General features: G+C 55.8%; 1 protein-coding gene across 1 annotated transcript in view; it reads right to left on the reverse strand.

Moving 5' to 3' along the window:
• PIK3R3 (phosphoinositide-3-kinase regulatory subunit 3) overlaps window positions 1–22,224 on the reverse strand; it is a 77,670-nt gene that overhangs the window by 48,503 nt on the left and 6,943 nt on the right. Inside the window, exons 4-6 of the mRNA XM_051625166.1 lie at window positions 16,059–16,190; window positions 13,021–13,225; window positions 12,692–12,777 (exon numbers count right to left, since the gene is read on the reverse strand). Coding sequence (XP_051481126.1) covers window positions 12,692–12,777; window positions 13,021–13,225; window positions 16,059–16,190 — 423 coding nt within the window. The remainder of the gene's footprint in view (window positions 1–12,691; window positions 12,778–13,020; window positions 13,226–16,058; window positions 16,191–22,224) is intronic.

Below are 22,224 nucleotides of genomic sequence, written 5' to 3' on the forward strand. Positions count from 1 at the left end.
GATCCTGGGGGTACTCGGGCTGCCTTCCCCACATCCTCAGTGTGCAGCCTTTCACGTCTTGGGGTGAGCAGTGGCTATGGGGTGTGCTGCCTTGGAGCTGCTTCATCTGCACCTACAGCTGAGCCCCTGCCCCACATGGCCCTCACCTGCACCTCAGGGCCAGATCCTGCTTCAACTGCTTTCACCCAAAGAGTGGTCCTGCAGGAGCCCTTTTGGGTGAGTTTTACCAGTTTTCAGGCCTCTTGCTCAAGCTGACTGGCTCTGACACCTTAGCCCTGCCATGAAGTCAGCCAAGCAAGAAAGCATCCTGCCTCCCACTGGAGAAGGAGGTTTGGGGAGGGAGGGGGCTGACACGGAGCTCATCCAGCCCTACTCTCAGCAATGGCAAAGAAGCTGCTGCTTTTCCAAGCACTTTCCTTTGGGGCTTGTCTGATTAATGAGGGCTTGTTATTTCCAAACTGTTTGAAATCGTGTTTATTTTATCTGCTGCTGGATTCCTCTGACTCAGGGCTCATCGTTAACTGCCAAAGATGAGTGACAGATCCCACTAATTACAGCTAATGATGGCCTTAAAGGATCTCTGTGCACGCACATGTGTTTGTGTGCACACATGCCAAGGGCCATTTATAATTTAAAGTGGGGAGAGTCATTAGCATAAACCGTGCCCAGATTAATTGCAGAGAGCAGCCTCTCCAGGGAGGGTGCTCACCACGAGGTTGTGGTTTCAAGCACTGGATGCTGAGGAGGGATGGTACAGGCCACCTGGGCAGTGGCAGTGTGGTCCTGAGGCAGGTGGCAGCCTTGGGAATACCAAATCAAAGCCAAGGAAAGCCACAGGAAATGTTTGGCACACAGTGACCGAGCAGCCGGCGGGGACCAGGGGACCCTGATATGGAGCACAGACATGACCAGCTTAGCATCCTCCCCACCCAGCAGAGCTCTTCAGGATGTTTCCAAGCTGAAACAAGTGACACACCTAGGAAAGCCAGTTCTCCTCCAGCTTCCATGGGAACAGGCAGTGAGAGCACCAGGAGACACTCTTGTGACCTCCCTGAAGATAAAGTAGCTGCAGGAGCACAACCCCTTACTAGACACCAGAGATGTCACCTGGGTGGCTGGGGTTAGCAGTGCCCCTGCCTTGGGGAGAGCTCTCTCCCATTTAGATGCTGGGAGATCCAGCCCTGGCATTGAGTTCTTTGCTTTTACCTTTCTCCCCCAGAGGGAGAAAGAGAGAATGGAGAAGATGAAGCTTTTCCCATCCCTGAGCTGGAGGACACAGCATGGGAAGCAGTGGCTGCAGGAACTCACGGCCACCATCCCAGCGAGGAGACAGACAGGTGGCAGCTCAAGCAAGGTGAGCATATCCTATGGAAGAGCTCACCAGGGGATTTTAACTGGCACAGTAGGATTTAGAATCATAGAATCATTGCTCTCCATAACCATAGCTCTCCATAATCTTTGAGAAGTCGTGGAGACTGGGAGACATCCCTGAGAACTGGAAGGACAGCTAATGTCACCCCCATCTATGAGAAGGCTTCAAAGGGCCACAAGGATGATCAGAGGACTGGAGGACCTGCCATATGAGGAGAGGCTGAGTAAACTGGGTTTGTTCAGCCTTGAGAAAAAAAGGCTTCGGGTAGACCTTATCGTGTTCCAGTACTTAAAGGGTGGCTACCAAGATGATGGGGACTCCCTGTTTACAAGAAGCCACATGAAAAGACAAGAAGTAATGGGCACAAGTTGCTCCTGAGAGATTCTGATTGGACGCAAGAGGTAAATTTTTCACCATGAGGACAATCAAGCATTGGAATTGTCTTCCATGGGAAGTGGTAGATTCCCCCACATTGGACAGTTTTAAGTCTCAGCTAGACAGGTGCTGAGCCATCTCATATAAACTGTAGTATTACCTGGAAAGGTTGGACTAGGTGATCCTTGAGGTCCCTTCTAACCTGAAATTCTATGATTCTATGATTTAGGTTGGAAAAGATCTTTAAGATCATTGAGTCCATCTGTAAACTTAGCACTGCCAAGACCACTACTAAACCATGTTCCCAAGACCTTCCCTAAACCAGCTCTTAAATTGCCTTTCCCCCACTCCTGCAAAGGGGGTGCATGGGGACAGACCCATGTGTCCCCCCCAGCTCCAGCTCCCTGCCTTTCCCCTCCTTGGGGGTCTGAGTGATGCCCTCACCCCCCTCTATGCTGTGCCAACATGGGTTGTAGAAGTGGCATCCGGGAAGAAACCAAAAGCTATTCCAGATGGCAAAAGACTCAGCAGAGCCCAGCAATGGCTCCACAGCCCTTATATTTCTGCAAACCAAATCTACCCTTCTTGGAAAAAGGTAATTCAAGCTCCTCAGTCTTCCTCGGAGCTGATAAGTGGGAAGAGAGAAGCACTGGCTCCCCAGGGAAGGGAAGCGCCATCCTGCAAACTGCTTCTGCATCTGTCTCTGCCTTCAGAAGATCTTACTTGGAAGTAATGGCAGCAGCAAGAATTGGGATGCTGAGATGGACTCTGGGGACAGTGCAGAGGGATTTCGGGGACTGGATGTGTTTGGCACAGGGGGATTGCCTGCCAGCACAGGACCCTGAAAGCTGGGAGAAAACAACTTGGGTGAGGGCTTTTGGCTTCCTCATGAAAAGATTAAGGTCAAGTCTTATGGCTCACGAATTTGTCTTGGATCTTTTTAATTGTTCTAGACTTCAAAACACTCAGGTTTCACTTTTCAAGACACTCCAGATGTTTCAATTTAAGGTTCTTGCAGGAACAGCTGTCAGAAGGCTGCGGGGCAGAGTTCTCCTCGGAAGTGTGCAGTCACTTGATAGTAATGACTGCTCCTGAAATGGCCCAGCAAGGCTTTTTGGTCAGGGCCAGCTCAGGCTGGTGCTTTTTGCATTACCAAAACCCTGTGTTTGGGAGTTCACACTGGGGTCCTGTGGCTTATGCTCTCCCCATCTCTCTCTTCCCCCTAGGGTGGATTCCTTTGGCATAATCACTGCAGTCACCTTCCCCATAGCTTTAAAACCCAACGTAGCAGGATCAGGAGGTGACAGAAGAGAAGCTTTGGAGAAGCCACTGGTGTTGGAGTGAGAGCAGTGCCAGTGATGTGGGGTGCCTGCTTCTGCGGGCTCAGCACCGTCTTGCTGCAGACCAAGAGCTCCGGTGGCACTGGTGACCTTGGGGACATCAGTCTGGGAAGTCCACGTCTCTGGGTACACAGAGCTGCACAGCCCATGGGAAAAGGGGGGGCTTTGAGGCCCCAGGACAACTTTGAAGTGTGCAGAGCTAAACAGTCTCTCCCAAGGCCAGGTGAGATGTTTTTACCCCTGTGCCATGGCCGAGGAGAGCAGGAGCCATCCGAGATGTAGGGTGCACAGCAGGGTGGGCCACCACAAGGTCCTCAGTCTGGGCACCACGCTGCAAGCTGCTTGCTCAGTGGCACACTGAGCCCTCCTCAAATAACTCCCATGATCACAGCCACCCAGAAAAAGAGCCCAACTGCAAAGAAAACAGGGAAGCAGCTGAAAAAATAAAGGCAGTGCCACGGCACTTTGTGTGCCAGGTCGGAAATTTGGGATGGTGCCGAAGCACAGCCCCGGATGCTCCTTCCGCCCCAGGGCATGAAGGGCCAACACAGGCTGCAGAAATTAGGGGTACCAGAAACCAGGGAGAGGGCACCCTGCCAACGGCAGTGGGGATGGGCAGCCAGGACTCATGAGCCCTCCAGATGTTTGGGAAGATCAGAGGATGCTCAGCAAGGATGCTTGGCAAGGATGCTGCAGCCACCCCATTTTCCATGGCATGAGATCCAATGGTCGAACCCCAGTTCTGTGTCCTGGGGATGATGCTGTAGGATGCCAGTCTGTGTGGGCACCCCAACTCACCACCCACACCTCTCACCAAATGCCAAAAGAATCTAAAAGGTAGAGAAATGTGCTCAGTGACCCACAAGTACCACCATGTACTCTCAGAGACTTGGTGTAGTCCCTGAGCCCTGGCCATGGGGCAGTAACTCTTTTAGCTGAAGGAAAGGATAAATGGAGATGAACTGGGCAGACAAAGCTTTTCTGGGAGAACTGGAAGGTCATTAAGCCTTGAGGTCAGGATAAGAGGCAACACCAGTGCCTGGCTCCCAACCCTGCAATTACTACTGCCAGTGACTGAGAACATCAAACTCATTGCACCTCTGTCTATCTCCAGCATTAGCCAGCCTGGGGGCAGGATCAGGTCATGGCTCATCTTGGTGCCCCTGCTTGCTGGCACAGGGAAGGTGTGGGTGGCGGCAGCGGTCCCTGCCCTATCTGGCATCCTCTGGGATTAGCTGTGCAGCATCAGGGAGCAGGGCACTGCCTGCAGTGGCCGAGTAGGAACAGATACACACAGATAAGGCAACCTGAACCCTGGGGACAGCCAGCCAGTTTAGTTAACTCCCACGCATCCAGGCTCTAATGAAGACACTGTCATCCCCTGTCCCTCCCTGGCAGCTCATGTGTGGACATCGCTCCTGGCTCCCAGGGGGACAAAACCCTCCTGCTTGCACGGGTGGGCCCACTCTCTTGGTGTTGTTTAGTGGCTCTCATGTCCCTTTGGGGACACTGCTGGCATAGGAACTCAGCTGGTGCAGAGTAACACAGCCTGCATGGGGACAGAGATGCTACAGGCATCCACAGCCAATGTGATGCTCCATGGCTGGTACAGAGAGCTATGGACAGTGTGGAGGCATAGCCAGGATGGAAACCACTGACAGCATAGGGACAGACAGCCTGGGTGGGGATCCAGGTGGTACAGGGAGATGTAGCCAGAATGGGGACCCTGTCAATCCAGGGACACAACAGAAGGGATGGAGACCCATGGACAGTGTGGCACATGCAGCCAGGATGGGGACACAGGCAGGATAGAGATACACACAGGGGAACCCGTAGAGCCCTGGAGTGCAGCGATGCTGGAGGGCAAAGGACAACCAGCCACACTGCCCACCCCTCTGATGGCCTCTCCCTGTCCCCTTGTACCTCCCTGGGCTCCAGCTCTCTGCAGCAGACAGGAAGGTCCAGCACTGCATGGGTGCATGGAGGTAGGGGAAGCTGTGCCAGGTCCCTGCCTGCATCCTCATCTCTGGCAGGCTGTGGGCTGCCTGGGGATGGGCACAGCACGGCACTCCCCATCCTGTTAGCTCCAGCATGAAGGTCCCCACCGCAGGAGCGGCCGGGCCTGACCTTGATCTCCATTTCCAGGTAAACAGATGAGGCAAGCAGCTCTCCTTGCCTCCCTGCCCAGCAGCCCTGGCCACACAGACCCACCATTCAGCCCTGCTGCCCCGCACAAACCCCCAGTGTTCAGGAGAGGGCTGGTGCTCCCTGGGGGGCACTGGGGGACACATGCCATGGCTGGGCAGTTGACACCCAGCCAGGCTGGAGCGGGGCCAGCAGACACAGTAAGAACCCCTGTGTTTTAGCCAGCTCCCGCCATGCTGAGGAGGGGGCAGAAAGGGCCCTTTGTGTGCATGGGACCCAGGGGGGTGCCCCTGTGGCTCAGCTGCATCCAGGGCCCAGTGAGACAGGGGTGATGGTTGCTGGTGGGTCTGTGGGGTGGTGCTGAGGAGCAACAGGTAGGAACCCCAAGGCGTGAGGGGGTCAGAGGTGGCAGGAGGGGGACCCCAGCCAGCACACCAGGGTGCACAGTGCTGTGTTCACCCTGCACTCCCATGTGGCCTCTACTGACACAGATGACAAGTGAGCCCTGGAAGCACATGGGACTTCTCAACAGATACTTGGGAGGCTGAGAGAGAAGGGTGGCAGTTCCTACCCCATCTGGGCTCTTCTCCCCTTCCAGTCCCCCAACCCTGTCCCCAGGCTTTCCTCAGCACTGCTGGCGAGGTCCATCCTACAGCACAGCCAGGGGTGCTCTGGCCATAGCAAGGCTCAGAGGGCCACCCATCCCTCCATGGAGCCTGGCACCCAGCTGAGTGCATCCCTGCCTCAGCCATCGGCCAGGCTGAAGGGGAGAGGGGAAAGCAGAAAGCAGAGCTGGGATGCTCCAGCATCTCTGCTGTTCATCCTGCTGCCTCCACCATCCACAAGCTGCCATCAGTGCCTTTGCTAGGGACAATTTCCCCTCTTCCATGCCTGGCACCTTCCTCTCTTGCTGCTCCCCTGAGAAGGTGGTTTTCTTCCACAACTAGCAAGGAAAGCGTTTTCCACCACGGCAGATGAAAATGGATTCACAATCCAATTTTACCCTAGTAGCACTTCAGTGGTTTTGATGGAGCTGCTCTGGATGGGTGCTGGTTTGAGCCAGAGGACAGCTGTCGTGGCTTCATAGACCAGGGGTTTCTTATCTGTGTCACCTTTGATTACTGTAATTGAAATCCTGCTCTGATCTGAGCTGTGCCTGAATGTTTCTTGCCTGTGCAGCTCTCAGCTCGAATGGCAAAATGACGTTAATAGGTTTTAAAGCCAGGCAAGGCCTGCGGGAGCATTTCTGCCTGACCTTCTGTATAGCAGCCGACAGCCACCGCTTACCCCAGCCCTGCGCTCAGCTGCTGCCACGGCCCTGCCATCCTCCCTCATTTTCTCTCCTGGAAGCACAAATCCTGCTTTTCCCCAGTGCTGCTTACGTGTGTGTGCTGGGCATCCTGCCCCCTCACACGCCTTTGGAGCAGAGCTGGGATGCTCTTGAGGGAGGCAGGGTCCAGAAGTGCCAGTGGGATCACAGAAGGATCAGCCTCCCTTTAGCCCTCCTGGTCCAGCATAAACTCCCCCACGGGCAGCATTACCCTTTTCTGGCATCTCCTGACCAAAAGGGCAGCAGGGTGACATGCTGCTGCCAGGCAGGCTGCAGGGGACAGAAATGCCACCACACAGGAAAAGATGCTCCTGGCTTTGGTGCCAAGCTGGAAAACTGGCTGTGGCTGGCGGTGCGGCTGGTGCTTTGCCACCCTCCCCTTCTGCTTTTGTGAAGCTTCTGGTGGTGTTTAGCCAGAGTTACTGCAGCAGAAAGAGCGAGTCCAGCCCAGACAGCCTCTGAGGGCAGGAGCTGGGAGGACACGTGCGCTGGCCCATGGTTTGGCTCAGCAAGCAGAAGGCATGAGGAGTGAGCCAGCCCTGGCCAAACTGTGACAGCAAAGCTGGTGGCTCCATTCGGGATGGGGAGGGTTTGCTCAGCCAGCCTGGCCTCCAGGAGCTGCCCTCTGGAGCAGGAAGGAGCTTCCCAGGTGCAAAAACCACATCCAGAGAGCCCTGCAGCCGCTAAGGGCCAAACCCTGGCCACACCAGACAACCTCCTTGAACCCCCAAGTTCTCCAGACCGGCAGCTTTCACGGCCACGCAGCTGAGAGGCGTGTGCTGGCCCAGCAGCCTGGGCTCGCACCAGTGAGAATCCGACGGAGCCATCCCAAAAGTTCCTATGCTGGTAAAAAAAAAAAAAGAAGGCTGCCCCAGCAGCCGGGCAGCCCCACGCATGGAGGCTCCCTCCAAATCCCAGCCAGCCGAGCAGCAGCGTTTCCTCTCCGGCAGTGAAACCCCCGTCAGGTCAGGGGCGGGCGGCACACACAATGCTTGGGGTTATCCAGCCCGTTATCAGCTCCAGCCACGCAGTGCGGGAAGGAAAAGAGTTTCAATCCCAGCCGAGCCATTTCCGTCAGAATTCAACCCCCCCCCCCCCCCCCGCCACGGCGGGTGCTGGGACATGCTGTGCTTTCAGCACCAGGGCTGTGGCTGCCCTCAGGAGAGAGGGGCTGCGGGGCTGTCACCCTACATCCCTGTGGCATTGGCAAAGGTTCCTCCTCGTGCCTGGGAAGCTACTGGTCCCTGGGAAGGAGCTGGTGATTCCGAGGGAAGGGGCTGCCACTGGGGTGTGTGGTGAACATCTGGTCTGGCTGAAATATCCCAGGCTGGGCACTGCTGCTCCCTGCCCTAGGTGGGCATCCCTGTTGTGCCAGGAAAATGCCTGCTTGGAGCAGCACAGGCACCCTGAGAAACCCCACTGGTAAAGGACACCTCTGCCAACCAGGAGGGGAAACTAAGGCACAGGGAGATACGGAGGGAAGCCTCCTGCCCCCTCATCCCCAGGCTGCTGCGAGGTATCCTTCCTGGGACTGCTACATCACACCCTGCTGGAGGAAAGAGGCTGCGGCACAGGGTCAGTCCTGGTTCCTCAGCCTAAACTCACGGGGTGGGGGTACACCTCTCCCAGGCCCTCCTGGCAGTGAGCACGGAGCAGGCAGGGGAGCTGGCAGAGACACCAGCAAAAGCTGGGCTTGCCGTGATGCTGCGATCCCCTCCCGCTCCATGATTAATTGAACATGGGCTAAAATTAGCTGCGGAGGCAGCACCCCTGGGGTCTCCCAGTGGCATCCCACCAGCTGCCTGCAAGTGGGCTAGAGAGTGGCTGCCTCCCAGCTGGGTGTTTGGGGGACTCCCGTCCTCTGCTATGGGTGGGAGCGTTGCTCCCTGCTCCACAACGTGGCTTTGCACCTCTTGCCTCCCCCCTGCTGCCCATCGCCCGGGCTTCTCCCTCTATGGATTCACCAGGCTCGGCTGCATTATGGCCAGAGCAGCTGGAGATGCACAAAGCAGCCTTTTGGGATAGCAGGAGCATGGTTCCCTGTCATATTCCTCCCATGCCTTCAGGGATCTGTTATTTTTAGATTCTCTCCCTACCTCACGTCACTAGCTGGGCTCTCTCTTTTCTTACTGTCCCCCCCACTCCTTCTTCAGTGTTAATTTGTTAATTCTGTATTATCTGCAGATTAGGGGGAGCCATAACCAGGTGCCTTGGTGCAGGGGACTGCCTGGCCACAGCCTCTGCATGCCACCCTGCACCCAGGATTTTTGGTTGCATTTTCTCATGGCTGTTTGCAACCCATCAGCTCCCCAGCACCCGACCCGAGGGGATGGAACAGTCAGGGGACCTGCAAACTGGAGGCAGCCTGTGGCTGAGGTGCCAAGTGGCAGGATGCACTCATGGCTGCACTGGGATGCTCCTGCATGGGCAGGGCAGCATCTGGATGTAGTCCCTAGCACCCCCAGGCTGGCCCCTCCTGGCAAGCTCTCGGCTCCATCCAAAATCCCCTGCACATCCAAGAGTACAGCCTTTGCTGTGACATGCTGACACACAAGCTGGGGAAGAGCAAGAGGATGGGCTTTTCCCTTGGATTCAGAAGAAAGCAATCTGGGAAAATAAGTTAATTAAAAACTTCAAAGCCAGATACTTCTAATTTGGTTTAACACAGGAGTCCTGCTTGGCAGCAATGTTGTCACAGAGATGCTTGCCTGGGGCTCAGCCTGGGAAGTGTCCAGTGTGTCACAACACGAGATGTTACCTGCCACCAGCATCACAGCAGCCCCGGGCCCTGCATCACTGGTGAGCACTGAGGTGTGGGTGGGGTGCCATGGGGCTGGATTCAGGGCTGGTCTGGGGACTGGCACTTCCAGGGACCAGATTTTGGAGCAACTGAGAGAATTACTCTAGTGGAGGCTGTGCCTCAGTTTCCCCGTGGCACTTCCCCACCAAAAACGGGGCAGGGCTGGGGGTCCTGGGGGTTCTTGCCTTGGTAGGGTGCAGCAAAACAGCAGCCCCCATCCTGGGGTGAGGAGGGGACCCTGGCTTCACTGGTCCTGTCCCCTCCAGCCACTGCTCTCAAGGAGGAAGGGGGAAAACTCCTTTGCTTGATTCTCACTCTTTTCACCAAAAAAAGCCAACATTCTCTCCTTTTTCTCCAGAAACCTATGCCATAGGGCAGCAGTGCTCCTGCCTCCAGTACTTCACTGCTTTTCTCTGCCTCCCTCCTCAGCTTCTGGGGTTGGGTGGGTTTTTTTGGTGGTGGTGGGTGTTTGGTGGGGTTTTTTTTTGTATTGTGTTTGGCTTTGTTGGCTTTTTTGTTTTGTTTTGTTTTTCCAGAAGTCTGTGCTGCATGGTGAGTAAAGGCATCTTGGTGTCTGAGGGCTAACGGCTTGCTGGAGAGATAATAAAGCAAAGGGGAGTAAATTAAAGTGGCTATAAATAGCACCAGGAGAGGAAAAGGAGATGAAGTCATCTTCCTTCAGCTGAGCTGGTATTTGCATCACTTCTTCCTTTTGCCTTTCCCTGCCCCCTTACCCAACTCTGGAAACACCCCCCTCAGGCTCCAGGTCCCTGCTCTGGGCTCGGTGTGTCCCCATGGGGCTGAGAGCTGTCCCCATGGGGCTGAGAGCTGTCCCCATGCCCCTCGGTTGGGGGTGGCTGCCCAGCACAGAGGGCTTGCAGGAGAGCAAGGTGAGGTGACCTGGATGTAGCCACCTGGCCCCAGGCTCCATCCCAGCTTTGACACTGACCCATAGCATTGCCCTATACAAACCAGCATGACCACACTGCTCCATCCCCCAGTCACTGGGAAGAGCATTCAGGAGGCATCATGGACCCATCCAGTGCCATTCCCCTTCACAGCCCATCCATGGAGGCTGCAGAGACCCCCCACCCCCCAGGAGCTGTGCCTACAGGAAGGGATGCCACAAACTCAACAACAGCAGATTTGCCAGGTTCCATATGGAACCAGATTCCATAATTTTAATTTTCACTCTTGACCATTTTTGCATCCAAGCCTCCATCATCAGCCATAGGACACATGGAATAGCCAGGACACCAACCCCACAGGAGCCTCCCCAGGGTTAGCAGCCAGCTTCAGACCTCACCCAAAACATCACTCTTCCTGCCAAAGTGGCCACTGTCTCTGCAACCCCTGAGTGGCCTCAAACCTCCCCCCCCAGCTGCCCCAAAAGCCCCCCGTGGCCCACTCGCATGAGGTATATTTACCCCTGAGTCAGAATGAGGTCACACCGTGGTTTCCTCCATGTAAGCTCCCAACTCCTATTCCTGTGCTATGCACACACACCCGCCGTGTTATTGCAGGGTATTTATAGCTATTTTACATGTATAATTATAAAACCACAACTCCACACACGCACGAAAATAATCACGGTGCCAGGACATGGGGGAACGGGGCCAGGGCGATGGGAGCAGGGCTGGGACGTGGACCCCCCCACTAATAATAATCCTTTGCACTTTATATAGAGCCTCTTTCATCCGCAGCTCTCCAAAATGCTTTGCAGGCATTTAATTAAGCTTCCCAACATCCTAACACGATGACAGCCAAGTAATAATATCCTTGCTTTTAGGTATGAAGAGAGGGGAGGCGGCAGAACTCGCCTGAAGTCCTGCAGCGAAGCAGCCTGTGGGGCAGCAAGCGCAGGTGCCCTGCACCCTGCCCCACACTTGTGGGGTCCCCAGGCAGGGACATGCCCATTGGAGGAGATTTTGACCCAGAAAGGGGTGAGGACCTCAGAGTCTTGCCCAACCCCTCTGCTCGGTTTGGGGTGGGGGTGACCAGTGACAGCACAGGGTACAGGGATGGCAACAACAACTGGGCTGCAGCTGCCCAACATCTGGATAAGCGAGTGGAAGAGCCATATGGATCTAGACAAACTCATGGGCAAGAGCTCAGGGGAGAGCAATAAATAAGATGACAGGTCTGAAAGGGCTGATTTACGAGGAATATTAGGAGTTGTAATCCTCCCTAGCCCGGCCACCCCCCAGGGAGGCAAGGTGATGACAAGGACCTCAATACATCACAGAGAGACAGGATTCACTAGGGACACATCTCCAAGCAGGAGGGCTGGAAGCAGCTGTACCTCTTGGGGGTCTGGGCAGCTTAGTGGGGGGACATAGCTAGATCTCAACGGATGCCTAGAGATGAGATCCTACAGGGATGGACCTCTGTGGTCCTCAAGGTCTGCTGTTTGTGCTTCACCAAGCGCCCTCCCTCCCATGTACATCCCTGCCTGGGTGGACCACTTGCCTCCCATCCTTGGAGTGTTGCAGAGAGCACCAGGGGCACGAGGTTGTTTTGAACACTGATGGGATGCAAAATGCCACCAAGCAAGAGAGACACAGCAGAAGATGGCCAGTAAAGGGATGGGACTTCAATCACCAGAGAATTTGAGAGCAAAGAGGTGCTGGAGGCAAGTGCTGGGGTTAGTAATAAAAGGGGCAGGACTGCAGTCCTGGAGGTGAAGACCAGGTGGGATCATTAACATCTGCAGAAAAACACACATTCGTGGCTCCTTTCCCATGCATGGAGAGAAGGGGCACGGGTGCTCTTTCTCATCCCCATCCTGGCAATACCCCATAAGCAAAGCAGCAGCAGGTTGATGGACAAAGTGTGATTCTGCACACATGAACAATAAATGCAAGTCAAAAACCTCAAACCCAGGACTGATCATCTGCAAGCACCATCCTGCCATTTTGTGGTTGTGTTGGTATTTTTTTCCTTCCAGACTGCAGCCAGATCCCTGCTCACCAAAACAAGCTGAGCAGCAGCCCCCAGCTGAGAGCACTGACATCTACACTGTGCTCCCCAAATGGGGGAGCAGGACCCACCTGTACCACACCAAGACCAAATAGAAGCAACACAAACATAAAGCAAGAAAACAGCTTCAAACCTTCCAAGGGGCTGCAAAGAAATGCTCCCAAACCAGTCTCTCCAAAGTGAGAGGGAGGGAAACAGGAGCAGTATGCCTGCCCAGGGAACCAGTGCAGCTCAGGCAGTGCTGCAGAAACCTGGGCACCTTCCTGTCACCACACCAGCCACCCAAACCTGCTGCTATCATCTCCCTGAATTTCAATCCCATTACCGCCAACTTCTCCACCATCTCTTACCTGGGGCTGCTGGCATCTCTGCTGCCTCGCTGACCACGATCAGGGACTCCAGGATCCTTGCACGGAGCTCAGGGCTTGCCTCAGTGCTGTGGGGAGAAGAGGGTGCTCCATGAGGGTGCCAGCAGCTCAGCTCTCCCCACCAGAGACCCCCCCACTGCTGGGACAGGAGCCAACCACCCCAATGAATCTCTTGTGAGTCTGGGGCTCTGGCCTCCCCCTTGGGCTGCTGGTGGGCTGCCATCCAGCCAAACCAGCCTGGCTGGGGGCCAGCATGCCCAAACCTGGCTACAGGCACACTGCTCTCGCTCTGCACAGCAGGGGCACCTCACCTGGCTGCTGCTGCAGGGTGGAGAAGCAGCTCCCCAAAGAGCTCGCCGAGGAGCCGGGGCGAGAGGCGGCTCCTGCGGGCGCCCTGGCTGAGGCGGCAGAAGTGCCGGGCGAGCTGGCGCAGGAGCTGGGCCTGGGGCTGCGGCAGGGCCGGGGGGGCCAGCAGGGCTCTGGCTCGCTGGCCACACTCCTCCAGGCCTGGGGTCTCTGCAGAAGAGGGGAAACAGGAGAAGAAAGGTGAGCTCAGGATGCTGGGGCATCCCCTTGCCTCTCAGCACCTGCCAGCACACATGGCACGAGCTGTGGCAGGTCTTGACTCTCCCTTCTCAGAGCCACAAGATGCCTGACCTCAACCTCTCCTCCAAATGCCACGACAGTTTCTTTGCAGCCCAGCCCTTCCCACAGACAGGCTGTTGGACACATGGGTACTCCAGGGAGCACAGGGCACACAGAGGTGACGCCCTGGAGGCTGCCAGCCCCATTTACCCACTCACAGCACCCTGAGAAGATTGTAGGGGGACTTCAGCCCATACCCCCTCTCAGCACAGCCAGGGAGGGAGCACTGGTAGCTGAGCTGCTCACCTGCCAGAAGCTGGACCCAAGCACCCCTCACTGCTTCTCCAACAGAAGAGAAGTGGGAGAGACCTGCCCTCGAGCACAGCAAAGCCATGGAAGAGGCAGAGCAAAGCAGAGGTGGGGAAACAGGCACCAGGTGCAAGATCTGCTGAATTTAATGGCTCAGCCCTCCCCTGCAGAAAAAGCAAGCTAGGAGGGAAAAGGTTCTTTAGGAATAAAAGAGGGGCACCTGGGCTGAGAGCAACAGGCACCACCATCATGAGGCCTCTGCAGCCATCCCTGCATGGTCTCTCTTGCCCCCTGAAATGCAGCAGCAGGGAGGGCTGGTTTTGGGACAGCTACATCCAGTGACACCTGAATTGCCCATGTAAATAAAATCAGGCATCTAATGGCATTGCACATCATGGAGGTGTCACCAGAGCCCCTGTCACAGTGTTCCGAGCAGCCCACAGTCTGGTGTTCTCACCAACATCCCCCCAAGTCCCTAGTGCCCTCTGGCAGCCTTGGCCAGGACTCCCCAGGCTTGTGAGCCATGAGCTCAGCGGTCTGGGACTGTGGTCCTGCCCTGGGCATGGGAAACAGCTGCTCTCCAGCCATCCTCAATCCCTGCCATGGCCTGACTCTTTCATCTGTGGGGGACAGGGAGGTCCCCAGGGCTGTGTTGCTCTCAGTCGGCTTCAAAGCCTGGCTTGGCCGGGGGCTGACTCAGCTCCCTGCAGCTCTTTGCACCAGGGCTGAGGCTTGGCACATGCCCAGCCATGTCCAGGCACCCACCCTTGGGGCTGGGGTGCTTCAGAGCTGGAGGGGTGGGTCTGGGATCCCCTCTGAAGCAGGTGCACAACCCAGCTGGAGTGGTGATGGGGTGGCTGTGTGCCCCCATATCCAAAAGGCTGCTCCTGTGGGATGTTTGGCTGTGCTCCAGGCCTCCCCTACCCCAACCAGCTGCTTTTTGCTCCCAGAGGATGTCACAGGGAAAGGTCCGCAGCCAAAGGGGGAATTTGGTGATGTTTTTGACCTCCTTTTGCAGGCAGTCAGCTTGCCACTCTTCTAGCCCACTGTCTTGAGTGGGGCAGAAGCAGCCTGCTTACAGGGCAGGCTGTCAAAAACCAGCACCATCTCCTGAAAGACTTATGTTTTGGTTTTGTTTTGTTTTTTTTTAAGCCCCAGAGAAATCCCCATTGGTTTTGCCTCCATTCCTGCCCCCTCCTCCTCCTCCTGAACCAGTTGTGCCAGGAGCAGAGCCTGCTCCAGTGCATGCTGTGGGGAAAGGCGCTTCTCTTTGAAGTTGCTTAATGAGGCAACCCAGCTAATTGCTTCCTAATTGCATTTTTATCTTTGGAAGGGAGGCAGCCTTTGATTTCTCCTCTCTTCGAAGGGTGAGGGGAAGGCAGCATCTCCATGCCACTGGCCTCGGGGGTATTTCTCCTGGCTCCCTGTCTCTGCACAGGGCAGGGAGGATGGGGTGTCAAGATATTCCTCATCTTCTCTTTGTGTCCCTCCTGCCTTACTGGAGGCCATGAGGTGCCTGTTGTATTTTCCCAACAGGACATGGTAGGAAAAGGCCATCCTGGTTCTTTTAGTGCCTCTGAAGGCAGCCAAGAGCACTATTTGCCTGTGCACTAACCTGGCTTAGGATGGGGAGGTGATGCACAGGGATGGAGGATACTGCAGTGACTGGCAGCTAGATGAGAGCTTCTGTGAAAGGGGAAATCTTGGTTTCAAAGGCAGCAGGGGGTTCAGGTCCTATCTAACGTGGTGGGCAAGTTCTTGGTGTCTGCCTGGTGATGCCTGTGAGGCCAGGGGCTGAGAGGGGCTGAGCAGCTCTGTGAGAACTCATTTGAAAGGGGTTTTGGTCCAGACTCCCTGTAGGGATGGACTGTAGACTCTGCTGACCTGGGTACAAGCCCTGGCCTGCTTGAAAAAAATTCAAATAAAACCAAGTCTTTGATGGTCTTGTACATTTGCACAGAGGCTGGAACACTTGCAGGGGCCTAAGACACTTCCTAATGGCACTAAGCTGAAAAAGCAGAGAATTTTCTAAGCCCATATAAAGCCAAGAGTTAACGAGATTACAGTAAAAAATTCTCAGGCAGCGGAGCCAAAATATTATAATAATGCTTTCTTCTGGGGCCAGCAGCACCCAGCCTTGGCAGCTGCCTGTCCCAACCAGCAGCACCTCCTCCTCCAGGCACTGCAGTGGGAGAGGACCATGCTGTGGTGGGGATGACGCTGCCCACCAGGTATCCCCTTGCTTTCCCAGAACATCTCCCAAAAGCTGCGGTGCTGCTTCAGCACAGGGGATGTTCCCAGTGATCCTTCTTGTGATCTGCCCTTAGTGCAGCATCTGGCATGGGATGGGGCCAGGATCTGCCCTGGAGATGCTGGGAAGCCTTTCTAGGAGCTTTCCAGAGCTCCTCCAACCCCATCAGGGTCCTAGGCACAGGGGGAGCCTAGTGGTACTTACCTTGAGCCATGTGGACCAGGTGGCTGTAGAGAGCTGGAGGGATCAGGGGTGCTGGCAGCTCCTGGAGGTACCACTTCAAGGCCTCTGCCAGTGTCTGAGCATCATACAGGTCCATGTCCACGGCTGAGGGGTCTGCAGGGAGACACCCAGTGGGAGACCTTAGACCACGGTGCTGCCCCTCTGGAGTGGAACTCCAGACATGGGTGTTGATTTCTTTGCCCGTGCTTCCTTTCCCCAAGTGTTTCAGCCCATGATTTCACTGCCAACTGTACCCCCCTCCCCCAGCAAATACTCCTGTCCCAATTTCCAGTGACCCTGAGTTCCATGTGCCCATGGAGGGCACGAGGCAGCTTCTCTGCCCCCTGTGCACTATACATCCAGTGCATTGGGCAGGGGCTATTGCTGTCCTACCAGGGTCCTGCTGCAGGCTGGCACCCATGGGTTGGGCTGAGCCCCAGGCACTCTAGGGCCATCAAGGCACAGGCACCAATTGCCAACCCCAGACCTGGAGAAACTGCTTGGAAAAATGCACCCATGGAACAGGATTATGGTCCCCAGGCAACACACATTGCTGAAGGCCCATAGCACCCACAGTGAGCCCAAAATACTGTGAATGCAACCCAAAAGGCAACTGGTGGAGGCAGAGAAGAATGCTCCAGGGATGAGGCAGGCTGAACCAACCCAGCCTGGGGTCAGGACAGGGCAGTGCTCTGAGCAGAAATGTCCCACGGTCCAGCAGGAGTCAAAGGGTGGGACACGTCCCTCTGAGCCCCATGGCCAGGCCAGCACAAGGGCATTGCTTCAGCGGGGTCCAGGGTGAAGAGCCCTTTCAGCATCCTTTGGTGTTGCTACATGTGTTTTTCTTGGAGGTCTCTCAGCCTGGTCAGGCTGGGAGGTGGCTGCCCGGAGAGTAATGGTCCCTTTTGCAAAGATCTGGAGGTTTCAAAATCTGCCTTTGATTCGAACTGGAGCCAAAGACAATGTTTTGAAATTCCTCTCATAGGAGAAGTCTTGGGGAGGTGGGGGGAATAATAAGAAAGCCCAAGATATTTGGGATTGTTTGAAACTGTTCATTTGTAGAAACTGAATTTTTCACTTCTTCTAAAGGAGAATATTGAAAAAAACCCAGCACATTTTGTGCTTAAAGATAAGGTGTCAGGCCCCAAATGGCCTTGTGTGTTGTGATTAAAAGGTGGTGGGCTTGCTCTGCTCTGACCCCCCTTCACCTCCCCAGTCTGGGTCTTTACCTCCAAATGCAGCTTTACCAAAATTAATGTTATTTTGGGAGATGCTTCATCTCCCAGCCCAGCATTTTCCAGCAGAAAATGGCTTGAGTCTCCAACCATTTCAGCTGACTGCACGTGGCTGTGCTCCCTCCCTGGGGCAATAAAGCCTTAAAAGTTGAGAAAAGCTGTTTCCTAGGACAAGACTTTGGAGGCCCATGCCTGGTAGGGCTAGGATGGGGAGCAGCTCTCTGACTTCTGCCAAAGGCTGGCTTTGAGCACCTTGACCTTGATCTCATCACCTTAGGGCATCCCCACTGTAGACAAGGCAGCTGGGGAGCCTGCCTGCATCCCTCCCCTGCTATCTGCTTGGGGCCAAGAAGCCATGGTGTGTCCCTTATGGATGCTGCCTGCCATTTGACTCAGAGACCAGAGAGAAAATGGATTGACCAATGCCCAAAGCGAAGCCTTTAACCCAGCCATTGGAGACACTACCTCATTCTCAGGAGCAAGCACTTGGCTGGCTGGGAACTGTGCCCAGGGGCAGCACGGGGACAGCTGGGAGAGATGCCACCATGCCAGGGCAGGCAGCCATCCAGCATGGCCAAACATGACCCCGGGGCAAAAGTAGGAACTGCCTTTCTGGCACCCCTGGATGTCACAGCATCACCCCATGGGCTCCTCTGCCCTCGGCATCCCCAAGGTGGGCAGGGCTATGCCAGCTCTTCGCTGCTGCTCCTTTGCCCTGCTCTGATCCATGCTGATGCTCCCATCTCCCAGCCACACTTCTTGACCTTTTCAGCTGGCCAAAAGGGTTATTTCTACCAGGGCTTGTGGTGGGATAACAGCCAGTTGCCCATTCTTGCTAGTATTTTCCCTGGAGAAGTGAGCTGGCAGGTCAGCTCCAGTGGGCAAGGGGAGGAGAGCAGGGCCAGGGATCCTGCAAGATGCTCCAAACCCCATTTTAGGCCAAATCTCCCCAGTGCATGGCTACAACCCAGGGATGCTGATGGAGAGTCTAACTGCCTGGGCAGCATTGCAGATTAATTGCTCCCATCAGCAGGATGCACCAGGCAAACCCCAAACCCCTTCTATTCCAGGGGGGGAGCCTGGCTGCTCTTCCCTGTCCTCTGAGAAGGCTTCTGCAGGGACCTGTCACTTGCTTCAAGGATGTTGGTGCAGACTAGGGAGAGCAGCCTCAAGCTGTTCCTGTGCAGGGAAGGGTCTGGTGCCAGGCACTGGCCCCAGGCCATCAGCCCAGGGCTCCACCGTGGCCTAATTAGCTCATTTGCATCATTAGACGTGGGTTTTAAGGGGGGTTGTTCAAAGGGAAGACTCAGTCAGTTTCAAAGCAAGACTCAAAAACATCTTTACACCCAGAGAGAGGCGTGACGGGGAGTGCAGGGGGATTTACACCCTGCTAACCGAGAGTGATGGCTGATGGAACCATTTTCCTTGGCACCTTGGCTAGAGAAAGCCACTAGCCTGTTGCCCCTCCTGCTGGAGAGGCTGTGGAATCCTTGCACCCCAATCTCACCACCTTCCCCTGGAGCCACAGGGCTGAGAGCAGGACCCAGGGGTGCTTTGGGCTGCTCCCTGGCACCGGCTGCACCCCATCAGCTCGGGGAGGCTTGGCTGGCAGCCAGGGAAGGGTTAACCCTAGAGCCTTCCCAACCAATTACCAGCCTGACCCCACGGATGCTGCCCTCTCCTTATCAGGGGGAGATGATAACCAGCTATAAGAAGTTAATGATGCTGCAGGATGAGTCACAGCTCTCCCGCTGCTCTCCAGATGTTCCCATCCCTTCCCTGGGGGAATGACGGAGGGATTCCATCCGCTTACCACAAACAGGAGGAAAACACTCCAAAACCCCAACCTCAACCCCATACCAAGCCCCTCTTGCACACAACCTGCCAACAGAGCAAGCAAGTGGTTGGAGACCAGCAGAGAGCATCCCTTGCCCAGGGGGGATGAAAAGCAGGATTGAATTTGGCACTGGGGAAGGGACAAGCGGGGTGACAACAGACCCAGAGGGAAAAGCAACGGGTGCTCCCAGCCTCTTCCCACCGGGATGCCAGACCCCACATCCCAGCAGAGCCAGAGGGCTGCCGGTGCTAGGGGCTGAGTCAGGCTGGGCAGGAAATGCTGGGACCTCTCCCGGCGTGAGTAAGTCCCGAGTTTCGGTAAAGGGAGTTTCAGTAAACGGGGAGGATGTTTAGCCAAGAGGTGGCGGGAGAAAAAGCGGGGGCGGGGGGTGAGGGGAGCGGGGGGACGACGAGGCGGGGGTGGTGGGGGAGAAGGGCGTTTGGAGGAGAGGTTTGAGCGGGTCCGGTAAGCAGCTGTCCCCTGCACGTGCACATAGGCAGCTGTGCCCCCTGTCCCCTGCCAGCGTGTGGGTGATAGGGTACAGACCCTGCCCAGCACCCACCACCCCTCTTACAGCAGGGGGTCCTACAGGCTAAGCTGGGCCCCAGCTGCCAAGTCCTGCCATGGTGTGATGCTCTTGGGTGTATGGTCTGCATGCAGAGGGGCACCCAAACCACCCATACCTGGGCATGACTTAAATACTCGCTTGGGAGTTTCCCTACCCCTTCCAGACCTCTTGCTGATGCTGCAAGAAGGTCCTTGTCACCCAGTCCTGGGGACTGTACCTTCCCATCCATGTGGACGATGCCTGCAGAAGGACCTGTACACCCCCTGGACCCAGCCAGGTGTTTCAGGCTCCTGGGCATCCCACAGTGGGGATTTACTGGGAAAGTGTGCATCCAGTCAGGAAATATTTCCCCAGCTTTGATTCACCATTATTGTAACATCTCTCAGCCAGCCTGCTGGTACCTTGTGCTGGGGAGTTGGCAGCTCCAGGACACCCCTTGCCAAGAAACTCCTGCCAGTCCCAAAAGCCCTCCCGATGGGTTTCACCTCAGCATACCACTGGCTTGCACTCAGCCAGAGCAGGGGTGCTGGGACCCCCTTTCAAGGCTGCAGTTCCCCACAGACCACTTCCCTTCTTCAGTCCCCCCAGCAGCTACTGGAGGGGATGGGAAAAGCTCACCCCCAGTTCACCCTGGTGGGTCTGGCAGGGATGTCTGCACCACTGCCATTTATTTACCCTTCTTTCATCACCACCAAATATAAGAGATGAGCTCATGCCTCTTGCCAGGCTCCGATGACGCGAGGTTTATTTCCACTGCAGGTATAAATAAAAAGCAGTGCGGCAGGCACCGGGGCGCCTTGTCTTTGGGAGTAAAGTCATCGTGGTGGGGTTAATTGCTTGGCCAGGGGAAACCAGAACCTTTGGGGACCTCCAACTCCCTCCAGCATCCCAGGGATGAGGACGGAGATGCACTCCCTGTCTAGGTGCCTTAATGATGGGGGGAGCAATTGTTAGCCCCGCCCCCCCCCAGGCTGGTCTTCCCTCCAGCTCAGCTCTTTCTGCCCAGCAGCAGCTCCTGGCAGCCCAAGCGAAGCCCCAGAGCCCACCACTGTTTGCTAATCCCCACCGAGGCCTGACCTAATTCCCGGGCACGTGAGCATGTCTCCAGGCAGACTGCTCCGCGCCGGGGCCGAGATGAAAGCGCAGAGCAGGATGGCAGCGCGGGCACGGCACGCCTGGAGACACCCGCTCCAATCCGCCTTGTGCTGCTGCCGGATTCGCCCCGGCACCCCCAGGTGCAGGCAGATCCTGCCTGGCTCTGCCAGCAACAGAGGCTTTTCCCAGTGCTAACTGGGGAATGCTCATGGCATTTGCATTTGCGGATGGACCCCAGAGCCTGGGTCAGGATATCCAATGTCTGGGAGGTTTCTGACTTGGGTGGGTTCAGCCCCATCCAAGTCATTTGGGGAACCCAGGGAGTCACGGGGTTTTGGGGCCCTGCAGGGTCTCTATTCCCTGTCCCCACCAGGGAGTAGAGACGAGGATGCAGAGCATCCCTACCCAGCTTTGGCAAAGTGCTGCCTGGCCACTCCACACAGGACTTCACAGCCATCCCCATGCCAAGCCTCCTCCAGCTCAGGTCCCTCAGCTCCAAAGGGCTCCAGCACCCACCAGCTCACCCACAGCTCTGCTGCCACTGGCCAGAGAAGGTCCCAAGTTTCCCGGTTTTGGCAACAGCCCTGAGAAAAAGGCTTCCCAGCCCATCCCAGCACCAGGGGGAGAGGGGTGCAGGCAGCCCCCAGTTGTATACGGGGTGAGAAGATATCACCAGTGGGCTCTGGGGAGGGTTGTAGACTTCATGTCCACAGGCACCAGCAACTTTGCAGCTGATTTGCCTCATCCCCTGTGGTGATGGGACTAGGGGGCTGCTTTGTCAGGCTAGCATAGGTAAGGGCTCCCAAAGGACCAGGAATGGGGAAAGGGTTTGATTGACACAAGCCAGACAGACACCTGTGCTTGCACAGCCCTTGGGGACATGGTGCCCCTGGACTCCCCAGAACAGCTCCTTGTCCTGGGAGAAATCTCCTCCTCCTCCTCACCAAAAATTCAGATGCTCTTTCAGTGCAGAAAACACCCTGTTTTCTCCAAGGTTAAAATTTGGGGGTTAGAAACTCAACACCTGAACTTTTCCAGCCCCTGCTCCTTTTTCCTTGTGCCCTCCAGCAGTTTTCCTGCCACCACTGCCAAACACTAGCGTGATCTGGGTATTCGCAGGGAAGCCAAAAGCTCTGGTGGGAATCTGGTTTTCCCCTCAGCCAAGATAGGGTTTGGTTCCAGCCTCAGCTCTGACTTTTCCCTCATTTCCCAACACAGAGTTAGACTTCTGCAGGCAGGCTGCTGGGAAAGATGGGGTTCTGGGGGAGAGGACCAAGGGAGGAAGGGAAATGTGACCCTCACCTCTGCCATCCTGGGCATGGAGCATGCAAATTCCCAGGTTTTGGCAGGGCTGTTTTATCCCACCAAATATAATGAAAGGGCTTGTATGGGCACCAAAGCAGGGAATGTTCT

This window comes from Apus apus, chromosome 7, assembly GCF_020740795.1.
Source record: "Apus apus isolate bApuApu2 chromosome 7, bApuApu2.pri.cur, whole genome shotgun sequence".
Lineage (NCBI taxonomy): Eukaryota > Metazoa > Chordata > Aves > Apodiformes > Apodidae > Apus > Apus apus.